At 36.6% G+C, this 24,459-nt stretch overlaps 1 protein-coding gene across 3 annotated transcripts in view; it reads right to left on the minus strand.

Moving 5' to 3' along the window:
• Nucleotides 1-7,309: 7,309 nt before the first annotated feature.
• The window catches only part of PCGF5 (polycomb group ring finger 5), a 99,410-nt gene continuing 82,260 nt past the window's right edge, over nucleotides 7,310-24,459 (minus strand). For 2 of the 3 annotated variants that reach the window (XM_041460996.1, XM_041460997.1), the window contains 5 exons: nucleotides 23,163-23,311; nucleotides 21,987-22,085; nucleotides 20,806-20,895; nucleotides 18,872-18,931; nucleotides 7,310-16,669 (listed from right to left, as the gene is read on the minus strand). In XM_041460996.1, the coding sequence (XP_041316930.1) occupies nucleotides 16,622-16,669; nucleotides 18,872-18,931; nucleotides 20,806-20,895; nucleotides 21,987-22,085; nucleotides 23,163-23,311 (446 nt within the window). In that variant the 3' untranslated portion in view covers nucleotides 7,310-16,621. The remainder of the gene's footprint in view (nucleotides 16,670-18,871; nucleotides 18,932-20,805; nucleotides 20,896-21,986; nucleotides 22,086-23,162; nucleotides 23,312-24,459) is intronic. The other variant, XM_041460998.1, reaches the window with a different exon arrangement.

The following is a 24,459-nucleotide window of genomic DNA, read 5'->3' on the forward strand; positions in this document are numbered from 1 at the left end:
GGAGGATGTCCCATGCTTTGATGTTGTGCTAATAAGGAAGAGGTTGAGTCGTAAGAGAACTTTGCATTCAGACCTTAGCAACTGCACGTACCTGTGCTGCTGGTTTGGCAGCAATTTCCATCCTGCTGACACAACGGGCACTGGGAGAGCTGCTTGCAAAGAAATTAACCACTGTAATTTCAAGCAGAGCTGTTGCTGTTAAAAGGACAAAGGCAGGTTAATGACAAACAGAGGGAAATCTTCTCTAAGAAAATCTGATAATTCAGTACCTGATTTGATAGGAGATCCAGCCTGAAAGGATGGAAGCAGTTTAATACAATGCAGCTGGCTCCTTACATGGGACTTCTGGTGTGGAGAGCAAGAACAACAGTCACTGCTGCTGGGAAAAATCAATGGCAAAACCTTATACCTTCAGCAGCCCATGGGCTGCTTCAACTGAATTGATACTAAAAGATGGTGGGCAAAATATTTCTGTGATTTAAACAGACATCTGTAACACGTATCATATACAATGAACTTAAAATGTGGAGGTCCAGCACATTCATACCTACAGCTCCAGAAAATGAGTAACTCTTCTGCTTATTGCTGGGCAGCAAAGCACCAGGTCAATTGACCCTTGTTTTTCTACATAACTACCTGCTAATAAAAGCTATATATTAGCATATATTAATAATGCTATAAATGCCATAATATTAACATATATTATAAATGCTATATATATATAAAAAAATCAGATTAGTCCAGCTCCAGCTGTGTCACATATTGAAAAGAACAAAGATTAAGGATATTGCTAGAAATGTTTAGCACATAAGAGACTACAGCTGTAGAGCAGTGTTTGGTGTGTCATCCTGCCTGGGCATGGACTCACTGTTTTACTAACACCAAGCTCCTAAGGATCGGGGCTGATGACAGACTGCACACAGATGGAGTTTCCAGACCTTAAGATAACTCTCTACACCTCCTCCCCAGCAATCACATCTGATCTGCAGCAGCTGTCTCATGCATTTAAGCTCAGTTTTCACCCAACCACTGTAAAGGTGGTTACCTTTACAGTTCAAAGTCTTGACTTGGACACATCTGAGCCCAGGGGAAGGCTGCTCTGCACTGATAATTAACAGCAGTATATTATGTGCCAACTGCTTAGGGCTCAACAGGAAAAAACACCAGATACTAATGAACACGGAGAACATCTATAAAAACATTAACAAGCTTTTGGTTTTTCCTCTTTTATTTTTCTTATTTCCTTGGCTTTTACTTTGATATACTTCAGCTATTAAAAAAAAAAAAACAAAAACAACTTTTTGTAGTATTTTCTATTTAATAAGACATTTTCCATTCACAGAACCCTCTTTCTTTTGCTGTAGTTGTATTTGTCATATTTGTAGTCTCTCTACACCACTGAAGTTCTCCCAGTGTAAAGGGGAGCTTTGCCTTTTGGTCTTCATCATTAAATTTAGAAAAATAAAATGCCTAATGGGGCTTCTGCAAAATTATCAAAAGGTACTTTTTCTTTGAATACAAAGCACAAACTCTACATGAATTCCACCCTTGATGGAAGATCAGGGCGTGGGTGAAAGCTAAACAAGCCTTGATCCATCTGATTCTGAAGAACACCTGAGGAACTTTTCCTCGCATTCCTTGGGATAGACACCTGTCAGGGCTTTGTGTCCTACCCTGAGACGTGGGTCTTGCATGCATCCACAGGGCTTTGCTGAGAGCAATCAGCTGTGTGCTGGGCTGCTGCTCCCCATTCTTACGCAGAATTGCTTCAGCACCTGGGTCTTGCTGTCTTGCTCAGGTATTTATGGAAGTCAGAAAAATCTAACCACCTCCCTTTGTGAGTTTTGTAGAGGCACAAGTGGAGCCTCTTAAAGTGTTGCTTTGAAGGGATCAGTGGCATTTTAAGCATTCTTAATGCAGCATTCATTGATCATCATTCTAAATATTACTGATGACAAGTGAGAGGGATTCAGTTCAGCTTTGGGTCCTCAAATTAAAAATGTACATGTGCCTTGTGGTCTGCTGCACTAGAGGAGGCTTTTAGAGATGATTATATTGATCCTGTGCTGAAGTGGAAGAAAACACTTTTGACTTACAGAGTCAATGGAAATGATAATCTCTGAGGACTACATTTGGATGAGTTCTCTGAGAAGCAGGTGACAACCCATGATGCTTTTGCTTTTGGGACATGCTATCTTTTCTCAGAAGCTATTAATAGTATGTCTAGTAATAGTAATAGTAAGCACTGTCTTGTGCTTACTTTCCTGCAGAAACCTTTGATTTATCTTCACAATTGTGCACTCCTTACCACAGTATATTCCTTACCACTATTCTTATTCCAGTGGTTCCTTGTGGGCAAATAAAAGCAGAGCAGATGATACAGCTGCTGCACAACAGGTGTTTTCCTTCCCCATGACCTTTGCTGCCAAAGAGTTTAGCAACAAGAATCCACAGCCTCAATCTCAAGCTGATGGCCACACCAACAAGTCTCCTGTTTTCTGTCAGAACTTCTGCCTGCAGTCCTATAGGAAGGCTCAGGGATGCTCTTCTACTGATTTCCAACTCTTAATGTCAGGCTGAAAACAGCAGCTGAAACTAAGTCTACACTTCCTAGTAGCAAAATGTGAAATTTAGAAAACACCTTTAGAAAACACAGTTTATCTGCTGACTCTGTACTTTAACCTGGCAGCAGTTAAGAAATGGGTGGCATTAAAAATGTTTATTGGTGAAAGGTCCATATAGTATTTTCTGTATAACCCATGGACAGACACCTTGTCTACAGCAAAGTGTGGGCTACAGGCAGTCTGGCTGGCAGTGATCTGAGCTCTACAAGGATCCACAGCCACTGGCTCTGTGCTGCCAGTTTCCTTGCACAGAGCTGCAAATAGCTCAAACAGTCCTGCAGCAATGCAGCTGTGGAGCTTGCTGACTGGCTCACTCCTGCTCCATGGTTGCCTGGCACACCCTTGTGCTGGTGTGCTGAGCAATTTCCTCCACATGATGCTCCCTGTGGTGTTACATCTCTGGCAATTCTTGTCCTCACCTACTCTTGTGCAATTGAAAGAGAAAAGAACTACCAGAGCTGAAGACTCAATTTCTTAGGGCTATTCAAACCTGGTATTAGCCAGCCTCCTCTAGTGACTGGCAGTTGATGACATCAGGATAAAGGAAATTTGTGTACAGCCCTCTCCCTCAGGAAGACAAGTAGGTTCTCCTATCACATCCACCTCCTTCTCAAAATCTAGAAGATATTACAAGGAACTCAGAATAATTTAGCTTCTTGTCAGCTTCTTTAAGCAGTGATCATTGTAGTTTCCCCATGATAGGCATTGAGACTATATTAAGGCTCATAAAGCACTTTATTCTGATTTTTTTACCTGAGAGTTTGTTTGCCACAGAATAGTATTGCCATAGAGTAGGAGCTGCAAGCAGAAGTCAGTGTTTTGAGGCTGGATGCAGATGGTGGGCAGCTCACTGTGCAGTCACTGAAAAGATTTACTGGCACTTTTCTCCAAAGTCAGGGAATAGACCTGAATAGATTTAGGTGTGAATTCTGATTTCACATTACTGTTACCTTGAACACTTGCACTTGAATTACTTTATTGGGATGAGTTGCTCTAGTCTACTTTTACCTATGGCCACGTTGCCATGGCAAAGTCACTCCTTGTGTGTATGTTTTAAATACATAACCTACAAAGCACTTTGGGTTCCTTTGAAATGCTAGGCATCTATTTTCCAAGTGATTTTCTTGTTTTAATACAACCTGTAGAACAAATGGAGAGCATGCTACCAGCAGGACAGTTTGTATTTCCACAGCACTAAAAACCTATGTATGTGTCTTGCACGTTACACATGTGAGTATTCTTTCAGCACAAGCCTTTGTAGGATCAGGCATCTACATAATACATGTTTGGTTTCATGATACCTTGTTTTTATAGCAAGTATAGAAGATTAAACTATAGCAGCTCTGGGTCAAAAGCAACAGTGCAGATTTTTTTCCTTCATAGTATCACTTCTTTAAATAAGCTATAATAGCATAATTTATGTATTTATTTTTATATGAACAAAAATTTTGATTAGCAAACATTTCTGACTTTTTCTGTCTGAATAAATTTTTAAAAAAAAGTTAAATTACATGGGTTATGCTTTGAACATGCACATTCATCCACTCAAAGTATTAGCCAGAGAGCTATTTTATAGTTATTTTCCCAAATAACGATTAAAAACCAAGTTACATATTGCTTACCTCAAGCCCTGTAATAATTTTTTTTTTTTTTTGCTGATAAATAAGGTATTCTGGAAGAACCTTTTCAGTCTAAGAAGAAAGATTCTGGCAATCAGCAGAACATAGAAACAGGGGTAGGCTAACTGCTGCAAGTTACAGAACTATTCAGCAGTACAGACCCATGCCATTTTCTTCTCTTGTTCCAGGGATTTGGATTACCAGAGGATAACTATTGCAGCACATGTCACAGCTGAGACGGCCACCATACACAGAGTGTCATCATGCAAGTTCAGAAGGCTTCAACCCACACAGAGTAAGACCTTAGCACTCCAGAAGGCTTCAAGTGTCTGTCTGCCCTTGTTCTTCAGCCCAACCTTTTGTACCCTCATGTTGATGCATTGCCCCTGTGTGCCCTCTGCTCCCTTTGGTGTTGGTCAGTGCCCCCGGGCACTCCATGGCTCATTGCTGTCAGTGCTGCTCACCTGCTGCTCACAGCTGTGCCTTGGGGATGGGGCTGGGCCACAGCCCCCCAGTCACCACACACTGAGCACCGACAGCAACAATCTATGCTCAGCACCTGGACAGAGAAAGGCTCTGGAAGAAGTCGGTGCAATTGCTGTTTAGCTTTACAAAGCAATCCACACTGGAGGTGAGGGCAGTACTCAGAGCAGTGCAGCTTCTATTCTGGATGCTGTTTGCTTGCAAGGGCAAACAGCATTGGTAGCCCTACCTACTTCTCTTTCCCTGTTAATAGTGTCAAATACTCCATGAGTTCTTTGTGAGTACCAAGATGCTTTACAAATCCAACATCATAAACTAGCAAAGCACAGGAGCAGCAGTGAATTTTCCTGAGCTCGCTGTTTAGGATGTTTAGAACTGCTGATGTTGGGTGTAGCATGAGGACACAAAGAGCACACAGAGCACTCTCTCTACATCTGCATCACTTCTACCAGGTTGCAGTGGAGGAACATGGGAATAAAACACATTTTAGAAACTAGTCAAGACAAATCACACTACTTTGAGAAGGACATGGACAGAGAAATTAAAGGAGGAATATTGGCTAAGTAACAAGTTCTGCTGGTTCTGGAGATGTACTAGGACACAAATCTGTAGAGGCAGCCTGTAGGCAGCAGGACTGGAAGTCTCTGGGGCATGGGACACATACATGTGCAAAAGGATGACATTAAACCCGAGGCATTTAAAGTGTCTCCAAAATTGCTTTTAAGTACAGCTTTTCTTAAGTTCATTTTTGTAACTATTTTCCATATCTAAAAGTGCACTTACTGTCATTATTTGTGTACTACAGGAAAGGACAGAACATTACCTATAAATAGCTTAGAAAAGATAGGGTGTTTTTGCATATAAGAATGTTTTATTTTCCTGTGTGAGTTTAATGGGATAGATGCCAATGCTTTTATGAATTGTGAATGCAGCAGTCTTCTTTCCAAATGAAGATGTTGGAAGTGTGCCACTGGAACAAGGCGCTCATATTACATACTGCCAGCAAATTTCTGTTGCTTTAATGAAACCTAAATTACGAAAGCACTTTTCTTCTGGAAAACATTATTCTTGCCTATAATGACACTGCATTGCATATTCTCCTCTAGAATAAAAGAGGAAAAAATAATTAGTGCAGAAAGCAAAGTGAATCACAATTCCAACAGGGAAATTCATGTGCTACACCGTTGATGTAAACAGCTATTTGTATACCACCTAACTTCCTCCTTCTATAAAACATAATCCAGCTTTATGACTTATCAGGCATTTGTTACTATTCTTATGCATGTTTTTTTTTTCCCCACAATGGTTCTCTTTTTAGCTACCTGAAACAAAGTAATTATTTAGAATAATTTAATTACTGCATTTTAAATGGAAATCTTGCTTGAGAAAAAGGTCCCTATTTAGGAGCAGAATTTTGCACTCATATACAATTCAATTTCTGTTCAATAAAAAATGTAGAAGCATTATGTAAAATCTGGAGTTTTTTTCATTGAATAGCCTTAAATCTCAGGAACGCTTTTAGAAGAAGGGAAAGTAAGTTTATGACCTTTGACAAATCTGGAGGCCAAATATCCCACGTGACAAAGGTCCAAAGAAACCTATTGGGGCTGCACTGCTTCACTTGCACAGGTTACAGAGCAGCCAGTGGTGCCACAGCTGCTCTCAGCCTGTTAACAGCCAATTGCAACATAACTAACAAATCCTATTTAATCATATGCATCTATTGCAATGTGCTGCATTTCACATGTTGTACTCACAAGCAATTGTTTTTTTCCTGCTAACATGTAGAAGGTTTTTACAAGAAGATACAAAATGTACTTTGTCTCAGATTATTTTACTTAAATCAGCAATCCTTTCTATTATTTCTAAATCTGAGCCACATCTCAAGCTCAGAGGTGGTATTGCAGGTTTTGTAGGAGAATCTCAGACAAAAGGTACAAGTTCTCTTGAATAACAGGGCTCCCTCCATTGTTTTTCTTTGCAGTAATTCAGTATATCGTGTGAATAATGCTACTTCACACCAAGGGCTCACTGGTAAGGATATTCTCTATCTTCCAATTTGCATGCACATTTATTTTACACTACCTTAGAGTTAAAACAACTCAACAACATAATAAAGGTAAGTGCACAGAATAATAAATACTACTGAAACCATATTAACTCAGAAAAACATCAAAAAGGGAAAGAACAAAAAGCAGTGAAATTAGGTTAAAAAAAAGTTGCAGAATCTCTATGGATTGTTTTTGTTGTCTTTTTTTCTTTTCTTTTTTAAAAAAAAGCCTCAAGCACACAGTCACACCGTAACCCACCTGGTTATATTTTACAAATGGGGTGCCAAGTCCAGACAGCTTTAATGTTAGGCAGAACTCTGCACCCGTGAAAATTAATGGTAGCATCTATGACATTAACTAGAAGGAAATCAGGCATGTGAGTACCTTCTGTTTTTTCTATAATGAATAATATTACTGCATTCTGTTTTCTACTCACACTTCTGTGAATCGACAGTACATCTGCATGATTAAGATATAAAACTAGTAAATGTTTTAATTCAAATATTATTACAAACTAGAAAGAAGTCAGATAAAACCAGAGATTTTTTTTATTGCACAAAATAAATTATATAGAAACAATGCAACAAAACAACTCGTATTGTAGGCTGCACAACAGATGTTACAACATGAATATATTTATTGCTTTGAGAAAGGAGCAATTCAGTGCTAGTAAGCAGATTAGTTATACTTCTTGCTCATCTAGATTTTTAATAAAATTAATCCAACTGGGCTAGAGGCATCTTGCAGCATACAGGTCAGGCCAAATTGTCATTTGTTATCAACCATTATAAAGGTGCTGTAAACCTTCTTGACATTAGCATGAAACACGCAATTTAACATCACCAGTACTGAGCCATACAGGTAGTTCACTATTGGAAATATCATCACATATCTGACACATTTATACACAAGTTCCAGAGGCCTATTCACAGGCTTTGCATGAGCTGTTGTTTCAAAATAAATCTTGCTTACAAACGTTGATGCGGATTTGAACAGGCTTCACTCTACATCAAGAGGCATGACCACGAGGTTCTGCCAAAAAACCCCAAGTACCAGCACTTCCCGTCCCTAAATGGAAAACTGATCACTAGTGCTGACTCAATTACAAGTGTCTCACTTTTTCTAGGGCCACACTCAGATTCAAGATTAAAAAACTCCTCACATTCCTTTGGTAGAACTGGGTGAAATTTACAGTGCTTTTTAAAAGTACTTCAAAAAAAACATATTTGGTTCTTCAAAAGATACAAGCCTGCAGTACTGGTATTGCACTCAGATCAAATGGATTTTAAACTGCTGCTTTGTGGACCCTGAGATGTTGACCCTAATGAATTACTAACAGAAGTTAGCTCTTAACAAAAATTATAAAAATGGACAATATTCATGTAATAAAACCTATCAAATTCTGATCAACTGCAGATCTTTGCAAAGCATGAACATAAATGAGAGAATGCCATTTCAAGTGCTCATAATCTGAGTCAAATTCTCCCCCAGTTTGTCAAGGACACAAGTATTTACTCAGTTGAGTCCCTACCAATGAATCTACTGCTAGTGTACACACTCATTATTGCAAAACTTACTTAGGAGAAGGTTAATATAATAAGAGTAAATTTAAACAATATTAGTCACTTGTGAAAGGAAATTAAGTGAGGAAGTGGGAAGCCTGGCTCATTTCAAGTCTCAGCTACAAGGATAATTATAGAAAGTCACTCCAGTGAGGTCAAGCTGAGCATCAGACCCATGAAGTAGATCCCTGTAGAATCCCACTGAAATAAGTAAAGAGATTTTGGATTTGTTTGTGTACTAATACGTACACAAACAAATATGGTTGCCACTCTTTACTATACTTCAATAAAATTCTTTACTGTATTTTTTCTTCCCTTAAACTGTGTTAATGCATTATGATGAACCAAAATACAGTTGAAAGTGAGTTTTCAAACAGCTGAAAAAGATTACAAGAAGTGAATCATTCTGAATTTTAAAAATAGTATGAGCACAAATTCTCAGAATCTTTAGTGATGCACTCACATTCCATGCATGTACCCAGCAGTAGTTTCCTTTGAAGGAAGGTAAGTATTAAACTTGATTAATCTTGTATACTTTTTCATCCAGAGGACTGTTAATTAAATACTGTAAGTAAAATTCTGTCATCTTATAAAAATGTTAGTAACAGTAAGATTCAACTAAACAACCAGATATACCCTGAAACGTCCATTGAAACACATGCATCGCAAAAAATGGTTAGGATTTTTTATACTTATTATGAAGTAGAAAAGTTATAAGGCAGGATGAAGCTAATATCAAAGATGAAAAACAGCACCACAAGCCTGTGTTTTGCAATTGCTTTCTGATTGGACACAATATATTATCATAGTCAGATACAATTGATTAAGGTGAGAAATGCATTTAGCCCAGCTGTACTAACTATACAGCTTCACACAGAATAAACATTCCATAAATCAACAGAAATTGCATTTGAGCACAAAAAATAAAAAATATTTAAGTGATTCTCTAAGCAGCATTTTGTTTTCTTCTTTTTTTTTTCCAAAACATTAACATAGATAGATATTGGACTGATTAAATATCTACAAGTGCTTTTCCTTTACAAAAATACATATATTCGTAAGAGTAGGATAGACTGTCATTAACAATGACCTGTGTTTTTTTCACTTCAATTTGAATGATTTATAAGCTAAATTTTACAACCACAAAAAGGTTTATTTGTAATAGGATGTTATCACTTTTGACAAAAAGCTTAAAACATTTTATATTTTAAAACAAATTAGCAACTTAAGATCACAATATGTTCTATGAGCTCCTAAGTACTGTGAGGGCTGCTTTATTAAAAACTGGTAACTACTGATCAAATGCAAGGAAGCATTAGAACATTATTACTGCTCACCATAGGCTCCTTTCTTTTAACTTGGATCACAGCTTATATAAGGACACTTAGGCCCCCACCCCCAAAAAATCCATTGAGAGTAACTCTATATCATCTATTCAGTAGCCTGGAACACCCAACAATTCAGGCTTTGCATTAATTTAAAAAAAATGCAAAATATTTTCCTTTCAATAGTTAAGTCTGCAATAAGGGAAAAAATGATGCATTGCTTCATGTTTGTGCTAAGAAGCTTCTATTTGAGAAAAAAATATGATCAGTAAGTATTTAGAGTGAAATCTTTCAGCCAGCTAAATAATTACATTGACCTATTACTTTCCAGTTTAGTTAGCCACTATCCTGGAAAGGGAAATCAAGACAATTTGGATTTTTTTACTCTCTCTGTTTTATACTGCACAAGTAAAATAATCACTTCTTACTAATCAATGGTCTCACATAAAGGACAGCAATGCCATTTGCTAAAAAAATAGCTATAAAAATCTGTTAAACATACTTAATATCTTCTCATTATCCTCCAAATCTGTCCTTTCCACCCTCCAAAATATCACTGAACTACGACTAGAAACCCCAAAAGTAGCTTGGTGACTATTTTGTGCTTTGGAAGGTTTACAGGATTGACAGCACACTGAGTTTTTTGTTAGTTCACAGGCCAGGTATAGCAGACACATCAGTAAATGCAAGCCTTTGTGCTTTTCTTCAGGAACATGAGCTAGGACTCAGAGCTACTCTATCTCTGTTGACTAAACCTCAATGCTATTCCTGTTGTTTCTTTTCTCTTCTAATTTGTTTTGGAAACTGCTAGGTGTGCCTAACCCTTTAACTTGGTGACACAGACAACTGCCACTGGTTCAGTTCTGCTTGATTGACTCCTGACAATTCAGGCTCTCCAGGAAGGTGTCAATGTCATATTCCAAGTTCATTTCTGGGTGGCGTTACCTTTGGTATTAAATAGGTCCCTTAAAACTATTAGGCAATCAGATTATCCATAAAAATAGTTTATTTTTAAAAAACCCTAGTTTTTAAGAACAAACTATCTGACAACAAAGACTAATCCTAAATCAATAAGTATGTGATATTTTTTCAGTAAAAATGGAGCATGTTTCTTTTTACCACAACAAAATTCAGGAGACAACAGGAACAATATCTACCATACTCAATATAGTACAAAACTGAATTTTAAGAGTAGAATACCATTATAAAATATGTGCCTTGCACTTTGACAAAAACCATCTTCATTACAACTTCATTTGTAATAAAACCCTCAGTATGTTAACTAGCAGCAAAACCATTTTACTGTGCAGCTGTTTTGTACATTGTAATCTACTCTCAACTCTTTGCTTTACATTGACTGTCATGAGGAAAAAGGAAAATGCACAGTAACTACTTCTGTTCACCTCATCCTGTCAACTGTCAGCCACGTTAGACGCATGTCCTAAGAATACACACAGAAGTTACTTCAAAGAAGAGGACCTAATGGTTCAGAAAACCAAGCAAAGTCAAATCAATGCCTATCTTTGGTTAAAATTAATGTAACAGCAACATCTACCTCTCTACAGACATCTTTCATTCCAGAATTTCTCCTCCATCCTGAGCTTACCAACTTTGTCTACTGCAAATACAAAAGATAGCGTGGACATCTCTACCCATGTACAGAGCTTCTCTGCTTCACCACCCCACTCCAGGACCACAGAGATCTAAATCGCTTACTAGAGAATGAAACAACATCCTTACTCAGCTGTAGTGAAAAGCTACCCGAATGCAAAAGATTTATGGATGGAAGGATCTGTTGGGAATTAATTAATTAATTTCCTATTCTGGAACCTCAGGTTTTAATCTGACCTACAGACAGTGTAGATAGAAGGTAGAAAAGATCAATAGGTAGATCTCTTTATGAAGAAAAATATTTAAACATTGCAAGATCATCTTTTGAAGGACATTGCTGCACAGGATGTTTCAGCTGAGGTCTGAAGGTCAGACAACCCCCATGTGACAAAATTAGAGGTAAATGTGCAGCTGGAGGTTTTCACGTTTCCTTCAGGTGAATCAATCCCCTCGTGTCTTGGAACTCATCCTGGAACACACTCCAGTAGGCTACAATCCCTCCTCAAAGAAGTGTTTTTAGCTGAAACCTGTACAGAAACAGGACCTTGCTCAAATTGACTGTAAAGGATTGAAAATGCAGAGCTGTGAAAACTTTGCTGAAATCCATGAGAGCTGCCTGATAAATGCAACCTGTCAGCTGACACCTCATATGCAATTTCACCTTCATAAGTCTTTAACATTTTGACTTTTGGGTAAGAAATGGGATGCAGTATGGGAATGGCCAAAATATGTATAAGAACCTAGAATTAATTACTGGAGAGAGGGTGCCTGTTTAGACATTTTAACTGAGAAAAATAGTAAGTCAAAAAAGCATGAAGTAAAATGAGAGGGGAATATGCACTTTTCCAGGACAAAAATGAGTTTGATCAGTGAATGCTAGTAACCAGTATTTTATGTAGCCCTTCTATAAACAAGGCTCAATCTATTTATTTTGAGACTTAAGACTGGTTTTGAAAAGCTACCTGTTCTCTAGTATTTCTACCAGACACAAAATCTGGCTGAGCTGGATGCTATGCCTTTTCTTGCAAGTCCTCTCAAGAATGACTTTTTTTCTGGGGATTGAATAAATACCCCTTGTCTGCAGTTATATGAAAATGTACAAAACCAGCAAACAATACAACTCAGTGATTGGTTCAATTAAAGGACTAAGCCAAACAGCAGAGAAGAAAAAAATTGTTCACTTCTCTCACTAAGTCATGTACATCAGTTATTCATGGGAGCGATGAGATGGAGATGGAACTCTGGACCATTATTTTGTCTGCAGTAGGAGTCTAGCTTATATCTAAATGGAATGGGATGGGATCAGTCTCTTTCCTCCTGCAGATACACTAGAACTGCTTGTGATAAGAGCAGAAAAGTCAAGTCAAGCTGCTGAAACCTACGGAGAAAAAAAGACCAAGATCCAGAATAAAAGGGCTCCTCATGCAGAAAATGGAATATTTTCAACATAAAAGTACTTATTTTAATATAATTTCTACTGAGATAGGCTGGTTTTAATTTAAACTATCTAAAAGAACAATTTTTATCCTTTTTTTCCCATGAAAGCATCTCAATACAGTATGCTTATGATATATTCTTGCTGAAAATATTAAGAGCATAGATAAAATTCAGAAGCAAATATTACCCTGTCAAATGAAAATAATGGGCTTGAAAGGTATTCTGTATTAGTAATCAGGCACTTCACTTTGTGTAACATTTTCAGTAAAGTCAAGATAATACTTGTGTAACTTTTTTTGCGTAACTGCAAGCTAGCTGAGTATGCACAATATGCTTCTTGCACTGCAGACTCCTGGGACCCAAATCCCCAAAGCTTCCATGTGAACAATACCAACTATAGTAATGAGTCACTTCAGTTATTGTAGCAATCTTATTTGGTATTTCATGAAAAAAATACCTTCATAGGACTAGGCCCTTAGCTACCAGGAGTGTAGTAACGCATCATGGAAGATACATTTCTTGATTAATCATCTAATTCCATATTGTTTGAGATATTACAAGATCTTATAATTTTTTTTATATTCTAGCTGACGGCTTGTTACTAGATAAATGCAGCAACCAGCAATGCTCAACAAAAAGCTGTTTATGATTTCATTAATGAGTTTTTCACTTCTAGGGAAAAAAACCCAAGCAGCACCAAATGTGCTAAATAAGGGACAGCAAGGTTAGGTAGTAGTGTGGATTTTTTTAGGTCTCTCTGCAGTTAGATACTGCTAATATGGAAAAGTCATAGAAACACAGTGGCAGCAACACTTATTTTATATTCCTATGTTTTACAAGGATGCAGTGGTGACACCTTGTCATGGAAATGCTCAGAAAGTGTGACTTTATCCAGGCGTCAGTTCTAGCATGGCATATGGTGCAGTCTGAAGGGAATGCCTAGGTACTCATTTCACTTTACCCCATCTTTGGCACACAGGAATCTGCACACGCATTCTTCTCGTATTCCTATGGTGCTCAGATACTCTTAATTGGCACAAATGAATTAAATCTGTGTATCTGTAGAGACATGGCACGTGTGTACTATATGAGTGAAAATTTCCTGTAAAGAAGGCAGTGCCGATGTTGCACAAGCTGCCCAGTTAAGATATGCATGTCACTGGCACTTTACTTTTACAAAAATGATTAAACTATAGCAGCAGTCAGGCACCATGCCATCAAATCAGAAATGCAGAAACTGTAGGTGGTTAGTTCATATGCATTTAATGCCACCATTCACAGCTGGGAATGGCGGTTCAGATCTGCCAGTATTTTCCAGGCTTAAAATGAAGATTTACCTTCTGTAATCTAGCTTTAACTTGCATCAAGAAAATACCAGGGATCAAAAGCAATGTCCATCTCTGATTGAGAAAATTCATGGTTCTCTGAATTATGAGTACAGGAAATTATCAAACAATCAAATAAAGCTTCTATCAGTTGCCATTCCAAAGCCAAGGCAAAACACTGCTATTCCAAGGGTCCTGTTAGGTGGATGGATTAAAACTTGTATGTTCCTGTCTTTTTAAAACAAATCTGTTCAAATTTTTTCAAAATTGCTGAGGAAAAAAATTGAGCTGTGAACCAAGCAGAAATTATGCTTAAGCATCCTAGCATTAGTTTTGTGATAAACTGAGACAGGTGTTTTATGTCAAGCAAATTTACAGTGAAAATTCTGGTATAAAAACACATGAAATATATAAAAATTGTAAGGTGTAATTGGTATGTGCATGTAAATATTTACAAATAGTATCCTATTTCTACTGTACAAAACAACTGTATATACTAAAGAGAAGAATGATTTTCAATCAGAAAGCATGCTCTGCTCTTCCAAGCTGCTCCATGGGGTGGACTTCTATATACAAGAAGAATCTATTTTTCCCTAGAGAAGGGCCCTCCCTACAAGGAGCATCTTCTTTCTGTCAAGCAGTGCATCACAGACTGGGTGGGCAGTAGGATGTCTGCTCTCTGCAGCCAGCACATCCCTCCTGCCTGTTTCTGGCCAAAGCAGTGCCTGTGCTGGCCAGCACACTGCAGAAAGGGGCAGCAGCTTCTTCCTAGACATTATCCTTCCCCAGTTCCACTGGCATTCCACAATATGTGAAACCTTGACCTGTAATGGCAGGGCTCCTTAAGAGACTGCTATTGACAGCATCTTGATTTCTGCATGTCATATGGGCTTTGGAGTGCACTGGTAGGATTCAACCCAGCTTCATGGGATTCTCGAGTCACCAATGTTAGAATGCCTAACAACATTAAAGGGGCCAGACCTAATCCACAACATGCTTATTTCTCCTACAGAACATACTACTGTACATGAACATAAGCTTACAAAGGAATTACAGCCTTACATCTATCTTTTGTACTTGATCCCAAGAAAGAATTTTCACTTTGTCTATCAAAGAATGATCAGTTCACCCTACAGTAGCTTGTGAAAAATTGATTTGGTTCCTTTTTGCTGTATACAAAAGGCATAAAGAAAGTAAATAGCTATCTACAACACCAGCACACATGAACTAAGTAAAAATTACATAACATGACTGAACTATAAGTATCTCCAGAGAATCTGATCAGAAAAACTCAACTGACTTTTAAGCAAAGACAATGGAAGACAGAAAACATACACATTGCTATGCTCCCTGCAACATTACCAAAAACCTCAAGGAACATCCCATACTAGAACCATTATGCTTGTAATACCTAAGGCAACAATCACTTTTTATCCAGCACTACCAGGTCTTATGAAAAAAAAATGACCTGAACAATTATTTTGGTCAGACTGCTAATCTTCAGTATTGCATTATCTCTAATTTTATGGAAATAGTTTTATGATGTGATTTTAACTAATGAAAATTTCTGTAATGAATACTAAACTCCAGATAGTCACAAGAGATACAGTATGTAATTAAAGCTATATAGTTTTTTTTTTGTCTTTGTATATTATAGACCTCTATTCAATCTTAAAAGGAAATATTTATTATGAAAAGTAATAATTATGAAAAATTTTGCCTTGGTCACAATTTTGTAGTAGAATTTAGTTGTTCCATAGACATTTGTATTATTTTACCTTGATTTTATGGAGGCTTTATTAGAAGAAATGTAATCTGACCAGAAGCCATTTTTCCAAAAATAGCTAGTATCCCAAATTCCAAATTTCAGGGAGACCATCGGAAAGTGCAATCACAAAGGCTACAATGCTTTCAAGCAATATTAGCAACTTTAAGATTTAAAATTACTATTTTGAATTATCATGTTCTACATCTTTTGTTCAGTGTAATTAATCTTCATTCACTGCAAAAGGACTGTTGCACACTCATGAGTGAGCTATACCTGGACCCATGAGAACCTTATCAAGGAAAAGGTAGTGGCCTAATCACCACTTTTCTAAATATATTTTCTATACAAAATATTGTCAAGGTATAATCCTTAGTTATTTTTACAGTACTCTATGATTTAAACAACAATATTCAGTAAAGTAGTAAGTGTGTGAAATTCCAACACCACATGAATGAGCACTCTGCCATTTTGCTAGTGTAATCAATATTAGGACCAGAAAAATTTTCTAACACGTAAGCAAAAATATTCCATAGGTTTTGAGTCTTGACTGTACACTTCATGATTTTGGCTATGATTTGCAGCACACTCTTAAGATGCACAAATATCTTATGCACATTTCAGTAGCAGAATGGCACTTGGCTTGCTCTAATAGAAACAACAGAGATGCAACTGACAATTTTAAGAAAGACAATGTCCTTATTTGCATGCTGAAATTCTGGCTGTCCCCCCAATCCAGGCACATCCATTCATTGTGCAATCTGTCGATGGGTAAACAAATAGTGCAGGATTCATCTCAGTGGGATCTGGCCCTTTGGTCTAACCGAAGTCAATTCTAGGTCGATACTGAAGTACCATAGGGTAAGACTGAAAACAAGCAAGGGAAAAACAACAACAAAAACAGACAAAAAAGCATGAAGACATGATTCATAAACCATACAAAGAAAATGCAATTAAAGACTGCCTTAAGAATAGCCAGACCTTATCTCTAAGACAGATGCATATGATTATTTATATGAAATAATTCCATACATTTCAACAGTTAAATCCACCCCTGTACTTCAAATCTATTAGCTATTTGTCACTGATATACAGTTTCTGTATCTGCTTTTATATATTTCAATATTTATATTTTGTTACATTTATACTTGGGAGTGCTCACACAAGTCGTCTTTCTGTGTTGCTGTGTTTGATAAAAACCAATCTTGACATTTTATACTTTCTAAACCAAAGTGTATTTACAGGTGATGTACTTGGAAATGTATATACCGAGATTCCACAGCTAAACTATAAAAAATGGTCAAATTGCTGTCAGCTGGTTTTCTGAGAGATGACGTTCTCCCCAAATCCAAACTCCTTAACCTTAGATCTAGTGATAAGTTTCTATTGATTCCTACTGAAAAAAAACCAACCAAATAAACAGAAAAAGAAAAAAAAAAAGCAAATCAGCTTCTTGGGTCCCTAAATTGGATAGGCAAGAATGGATTGGAAGGCAAGAGTGGATGGGTTTCCCGAAAGGGCTGTAGAATATCTGGGCACTTGTTGCTCAAACTGTTACTTTACTCAACCTCTTGTTTTTCAGTCTGTCAGCATTTCATTTGTCTCAAGTTTTCCTCTTAACTTTATTAGCATACTGGATATTTTCTATAGCATAAAACCCTGTCAAATATCATTGTCTCAGCAGCTGCATGGCCTTAAATACCTCTATGCTATAAAACAGAGAAAGAAAGCTAATTTAAGTTTTTTTTTTTTAATTTCAAATTTGGAAATACAAAGAATTATTACAGAAGCTATCCTTAAAACCAGAAACATTTTGCTTCATCCTTCAAATACAACAGAGATGAAGAAATAAAGATACAGCTCCAGAGACCTACAGGGTTAATAAACTTTCCATGCCATGGTAGTGAAATATCATCAGAACTAAATGTGATCACACTTGCAGGGGCTTAACAAACTGGAGTTCAGAGAAATCACAAGGTAAAGCCAGAGGTATTAACAATACCAGGAGTATTTAGGAGAGAAGACAGGAAGCACCATGTGTAGTCTGCATGTGCAATTAACAAACATGTATCTGTGGTATCATAAATTACTTGGTCTCTGATTAATTTTTTTCTTTGCACAGGACATGACTACCATTTCTTTTAAATGCTGTTTCACATTTTGACTTTGAGTATATAAATTGTCTCTAAAAGTGTGCAGATCTAATTGAAAGTGCACACAGGCAGAGACACAGCAATCACCACACTGAAATTGCCAAGTAAACCAGTGAGGCTCGGTGTTTTAGCAAACAAAATCACAAAACTGTACAAATCAAATGCACTATGCAGGACAATTCTAAATATTGAAGGAGGCATGAGTGCAGTAGTTCACTTCCATCACTAGTGGGGAGTGACCTCTACCACTAGCTCTAATTTTTTACTCAAGACAAAAATAGTATTCCAAAGTTGCAAACAGTATTCCAAACTTTTAGAAATCAGTTAAAATAAAAATTCTCAATAAGGAAACTGAAATGCTGTTTCAAATAATGTTGGGAACCAGACTGGTCAGTGAAACTTAGAAATCAGCTTCAGTTTGCAGGCTCTGGAGGTTTTGCTTTTAGAGATTATTCCATTACTAATTTTAAAAATGTGAAAGGAACAGAGTTTAGAAATACCTAACATTTTTTTTACTCCATCAAAAAGGATATATGAATTCCCATAAAGAGATGAAACCAGTGTAGTCTCTTAATTCACACTCTCCATTTTTCATCCCTTGCCAGTGACTGCCCAACACTTAAAGGAATGAGATAGGAAGAGGTAGATAATCCTTTGAGGCTGATATGGATATCAACCTATAGAATGATATCTCTCAAAAAAATCACAAACAAAAACTGGCCTAAGGCAAAGTAAGACAGACTCCTAAATCTTTTGAATAAAGTTTGTGCTGCAGGAATGAAAATGCTCAGACCTCACTCACAGAGTTTTAGCACTTTGCAGTGAGGAATTATAAAAACTCCACAAGCTGAAATACACTGGAGGTGCTGGCAGGACCCTAATGACTGTAATATGCACAGTCGTGAGTGCCTCTTACCTGATAGAAAGTGCCATCCTGTGAGCAGACTTGCGAAGATGAGCAGTTCTGACACCGAAACTGCGAAGGAGATGATTTTCTGATCAGATAAGAGGCATCCACAGCTGGACATACAAATTTACCATTTATTGATTTAAAAAAAAAAATTAAATGTAAAGGTTACAATCAATTTACTTATTTTAAAATAGGAAAGAATTGTTTAATGAACAAATGGATATTCTTCCCTTTTCCTGTTTATCTCATGTAAGGTCCACAGCTATGCAGTAAAAGCTCACGGTCAATAGTACCAGAGACAAAGATAATGGATTCACTTGATCTTCATTCAGAAGAAGAGATTGTTAATTGATTACCATTGCAACTTCATTGAGGAAAACAAAATCATAGAAGCCTAGCTATTACTGGATTTATTACCAGCACAATTAAATTTTTAGAGGTGTTAATCATCTTTGCCTTCAGGGGTGTGATTTAAAACTACATGAAATAGAAGAAGAACACTCATACCTGGCTATGCTGTGTGTCTATAAATACACTTACAAAATTAATCACGAGTTGTGAACTCTTGTATTCACTAAATGTTAGAAACTATAGTTCTGAGATTTTTGAAAATTTTTAGTGCAAATTTTTTTAAATCAAGAACATAGTCACTGTTGCCTCCAATTTCATGCAGCTGCCAAAAGTCCATTTATAGGCAAGGGCTGCAGGATGAAATGCCATGAAAAAATTCCATTATCACTGAAATTGTTGCCTCAACACTTCCTAATAGGACAGCCAATGCTAACAAAAATACAAGATGGCAAACCAAACAGAATCCAAAACTGGTTTCAAGGCAGTATTGGGAAAAGATATGGTTAAAGCACCCCTGGGGGTTTCAGCAATCACCAAATTTCAGTGCACTATTACTTTCAAATTTATCGAATACTTGCCTATATACATTGACCTCCCTAATTCCTACCAAAATTTATTCTTTCCCCTCCAGCTTCAGATTAAGGTAAAACTTTAGGAAACTTGTGAATTGTTAATTCTACAGTGTGTTAATCCTCTGTCTTCTCTGTCCATGCCCCAGCACTTAATATTCTAAGCACTAGGAAGCTTAAAACAAAAAAAGAATAGAAGAATAGAAGATGTTTGGCATTTTCTTCAGATCAGTACATTAAGGTATGTTAAATGCTTAACCTTAGCTGCACTCCAATTTAGCCTCCACTAGTATGATAGTCAAACTTGCATGTACTACAAAGCAATAAAGAGTGAAGACCAATCAACAGGCACACACAAACAAATGCATAAAAGAAAGAGAAGAAAAGGGAATATGACTTCTAGTAAAAAAAATACAAGCAATACTAAACCAAACTGAATATAATTTCTGAAAAAAAAAGTCTTTTAAAATGTTAAATACTGCAATTCTAAAATATACACATGCAGCAAGGAAAACCCATCTGGCTGTTATCTCAATGTCACTGTTATACAGCATATCCAAAAAGAATAGATTTAGTATTAACAGAAACAGTAACAATTAAATTTCACTGGTAATTTTTCAGTGTCACTTTCAGTTTATTGACTGAATAAAACAGGTTCTTACTGAAGAACGGATGCAGATTCCCCAACTATTGTAACTCAAAAGGTCACCAAAAGTAAATTTGCTGAAGAAGAACAAGGGCTTGGGTTTTCAGTTACTTGACTTAAAACTCTGAGCAAAACTTGCATGTACACATCATACACCCACTATTTAGAGTTTCCAAATCTACACAATGTATGTGCGGAAGGGTTTCACCCATAGTGTTTTACACAAGAAATTCAGAAACCATGCAGAAGGCATTTTTAAATAGGGCTTTTTTGAAGGGTCACAGATTATATTCGGGCCTAAGATTTGAAAGCATGTGTAGTTTCTATAATAAATACACCAAAAGATCATTTATCAATAATGTAACAGCATTTACGTTTTCGCCTCTTAGTCTCCATCTTGTCATATAGATGAATTCCATAGTATGATCCTTCCCCATGATTTCTCCGTTGCATAGTACATCCAGCTTAAAATACAACAGAACAAACAGTAAGACAAAGGGATGCAGAATTTTAATGTCTAAATGAACTGCTAAGTGAATCTCCAGAGTTAATACCTCCACTCCTATCATTATACAACAATTCTATCAGACACATATATCAAACCTGGATGAATACAGCATGCTGACAATGGGTTATTTTGTACCCTGGCATTCAGCTGGTATTTTTTCACTTTTGTGTTTTTATTTGAAGTGTGGACAGAAGGTAGTCTGCTACTGAGGTATGAAATCACCAGTGGACAAACATTCCCTACATTTAGCTACACTAGACAGTATCCATTTGAAGAGAAAGCCTTGTGCTGTATTTTGAAGGCCACCTTGCTATGCCAGTGCTATTTCAAAACCAAAGATATAAACCAGAAGTACAGTAATTTTCATTTTAAAAATAGATTGTAAAGAAACTTTTAAAAATTAGTTTAAAAGTAACTATAAATTACAAGAAAAATGCAGTTCAAAGTATACAGGCATTCCTTAACTGAAAGCAAAAGACAGAGAAAAACAGTGATCTCAGTGTGAAAAATGTCTACTTTAAACTGTATTAGAGCATTTACTGCTGCCCGCCACTGCAAATGTTCGGCAGTATTTTCATTATTAGAGCTGTAATATTTTCTGGGTTTTAGACAAAAAAAAAGTAAAAATTTTGAAGTAAGCAGTTTCTTTGTAACACCAGCCATTAAGGTACCAGACAGATTAAAAACCAAATAACACCGAAAAGGCTGGTCAGCATGTCATGACACCGTGACAAACTCCTGTGTATAGTTATAACCTGTGCACCAAACCTAACAAAACAAATAAAAACCTAAGAAAATAAAATACAAACCTAACTCAGCCCTACCCCTGACCACAGCTGGGAGGCTGCTGCTGGTGTTAAAGACAGCCTGCCCTGCATGGAGCCTTTGCCTCCTGTACGAGAACAGGCTGAAGAAACAGTCTGTGCTTCAGTCTAAATTCCTGTATCCCTGGAAAGAGGGAAAGCAGGTTCAAACATGATTAAATTTCATATAAATATATTACGTTGCAGGGAAATAAAAATACAAACATCTTTCTTACAAATGTACCTCATAGGAACTTGGAAGTTTTAATTTTAAGCTGAGAAACTTTTTGATAGTTCCCACGGTCACTCGAGTAGAACAGCGGATAAATTTCTTCATTAAGCCCTAAAGCAACAGCAACAAATCAGAAAAAAAAAGAACATGTTACAAATTCTGGAAAATGTGAGCAATCTTTAGGGCAAGAACACCTGAAACCAATTTACTGCATTCTCTTCTAATTCATAATGACACCATAGGTTCATTTTTGTTCACTTGTTTTCAAAATGTAAAAGATGACAAGTTCATTTGAGCCATCTCTAGTTCTAAAGATATTTCTAAAAGATACAGAAGGGAAGAAAGAAAAAAACCAAAACCCAGCTAACACCAAACCCATCAAAATCCCGAGAAGAACTTAAATAATCAGTGTGCTTGTGTTAGTAATGCTGTGGGTCAAACAAATGTTGCATTTCTTAGAAGTGCTAAGAACCTCCAAAGTTATACGTGTAACATAACACTTAGAAAATACAGCTTTATTAGAAAAGTTCTTAAATATATTTTTCCTTTTATTCTTCTATTTGTAATTTAATAAAACATTGTTAAAATCTAAGGTGATTTCTAAAGACTTTCTTCTAGACTCAGTATGTTTGGTAATCCCCTTCAGGAATAGAAACCAAATATCCCTAATTCTTCAAACAGCAATGGCCACACATTTTGCAGATTAAAGTGATCTCCCCAAGGCCACAGACAACACATGAGGGTCAGAATCAGGTTTACAGCTCAGAAGATCTGGATCCCAGTCATGCAGGGCACCACATATTTGATAAGCAGGTTCATTCTGGCATGTTAAGACAGTAATCCTGAAGGTACAAGGCAGCTCACCTACAGCTAGCCTTATAAATACCTCTGTGGTGTGCTGTAATCTGTTGTGTAATGCAGTTATATATCATAAGGCTGTAGACTACAAAACTATAATCCACACACAAACAAAACTTCCACTGTCACAGATGGCTTTCTGTATAGAACTGTATTTTCCACAAAATTCCAAAGATGCACTGAAATGCCTCAAAGGGAAGGACTAAATAAGTGTGTAAGTCGAATAGGTCACTACATTAAGGTTTACTTTTAATGGTTAAAAAAGGATTTGGTTCCTGTAAGATGCTGTTCTGTCATCAATAAGTACAGCACAGCTTGTTTGCTACTCACTTTGACAACATTATCTCCTGACTGCCCATTGTTGCGTAAACAGTCAAGGCAGATTGCAATCTGTGGGTCACTCCTGTGATAGTCTTTATCTTCTTCATTTTCATCACACTCCTCATCTACTTTGGGTTTATCAGCTTTTGGGCTTTCATCTGTAAAATAGGAAGATCATATTATTTAAGTATAAAGTGATAAAAAAATAATATATTTAAGAAAATAAGGCATTTTTATGAGCCATAATTTTTCTTCACATTAACTTCACAGTTTTAATTCAGTGAATTCTTAAACTGACCAACCTAAAGACCTCTGGAAACAAATTTTTACTGTTGAAATTTCAATGCAATATGCAAACAACAGACTTCTATGGAACAGAAAATAATTAGATGATGGACTATATTGGGTATGGCTGTGTACTTCTGATATGTTCAGTAATTAAAACCCTGCAACTCTACATGCATCACAATCACTCAGACGTGTAAACCTACTGTATGGTGTGGCAGTTCAGTGACAAGAAATTAACAATAGAATGAGGAATCCCAACACTTATATATCAAAGTAACATGGCTAATCAATTCATATTAACTGTCACAATAATCCAGTGAAGACAAGTCCCTGTAATGCAATCACGAGATAAACTAAACTTTAGATTTCATCCACTTCTGACCAGATCTAAACAGGCCACTGTAAGAACTTCAGGTGTTTCTCTCCAGAAGGATTTTACAAGTAAATAGCCATATATTTACTTACTCCCTTTTAAAAAAAAATATAAGAAAAGATGATAGGTCTGTGTATTTTTTAGCAAAGCTTATACAAACTACATAATCACGTAGAAAATGTTATCCTCTTTCACTCTGCTGTTAACATGTTCTATTGGTTCCTGGTTTAAAATTCTAACTCTTTGGGAAAGTACCATCTTGTATATTTAGAAAGGTTTAGCAAACTTGAGCTCTCAAATGCTAAGACTAGCAAGTACACCTAGATAAGGCTGCAATGTATGTAAATAATAACCATAAAATGGAGTAAGTTTTACAGATTTAGAGTACAGTATACAATAATCTTATTTGTATCTTATTGTATACATTTAGCTTTTTTCTGTATCCCCAACTTACTTATTTTGATTTAAAACAAAGGTTGCTGTCTATTGGAATAAAACATTACCACAATTAACTTGAAATTAGCAGCCTGAATGAGCTGCTTCCATGTTTTTTAAAACACTTTCAGATCAAGTTCTGCTGCTTTCCTACACTTGCCAGATTCTAAAGGAATTTAGAAGAGTTCAGATGAGAAATGGAAAGTAAAC

The sequence above is a fragment of the Pyrgilauda ruficollis genome, unplaced genomic scaffold (genome assembly GCF_017590135.1).
Source record: "Pyrgilauda ruficollis isolate IOZ18807 unplaced genomic scaffold, ASM1759013v1 scaffold15, whole genome shotgun sequence".
Taxonomy (NCBI): domain Eukaryota; kingdom Metazoa; phylum Chordata; class Aves; order Passeriformes; family Passeridae; genus Pyrgilauda; species Pyrgilauda ruficollis.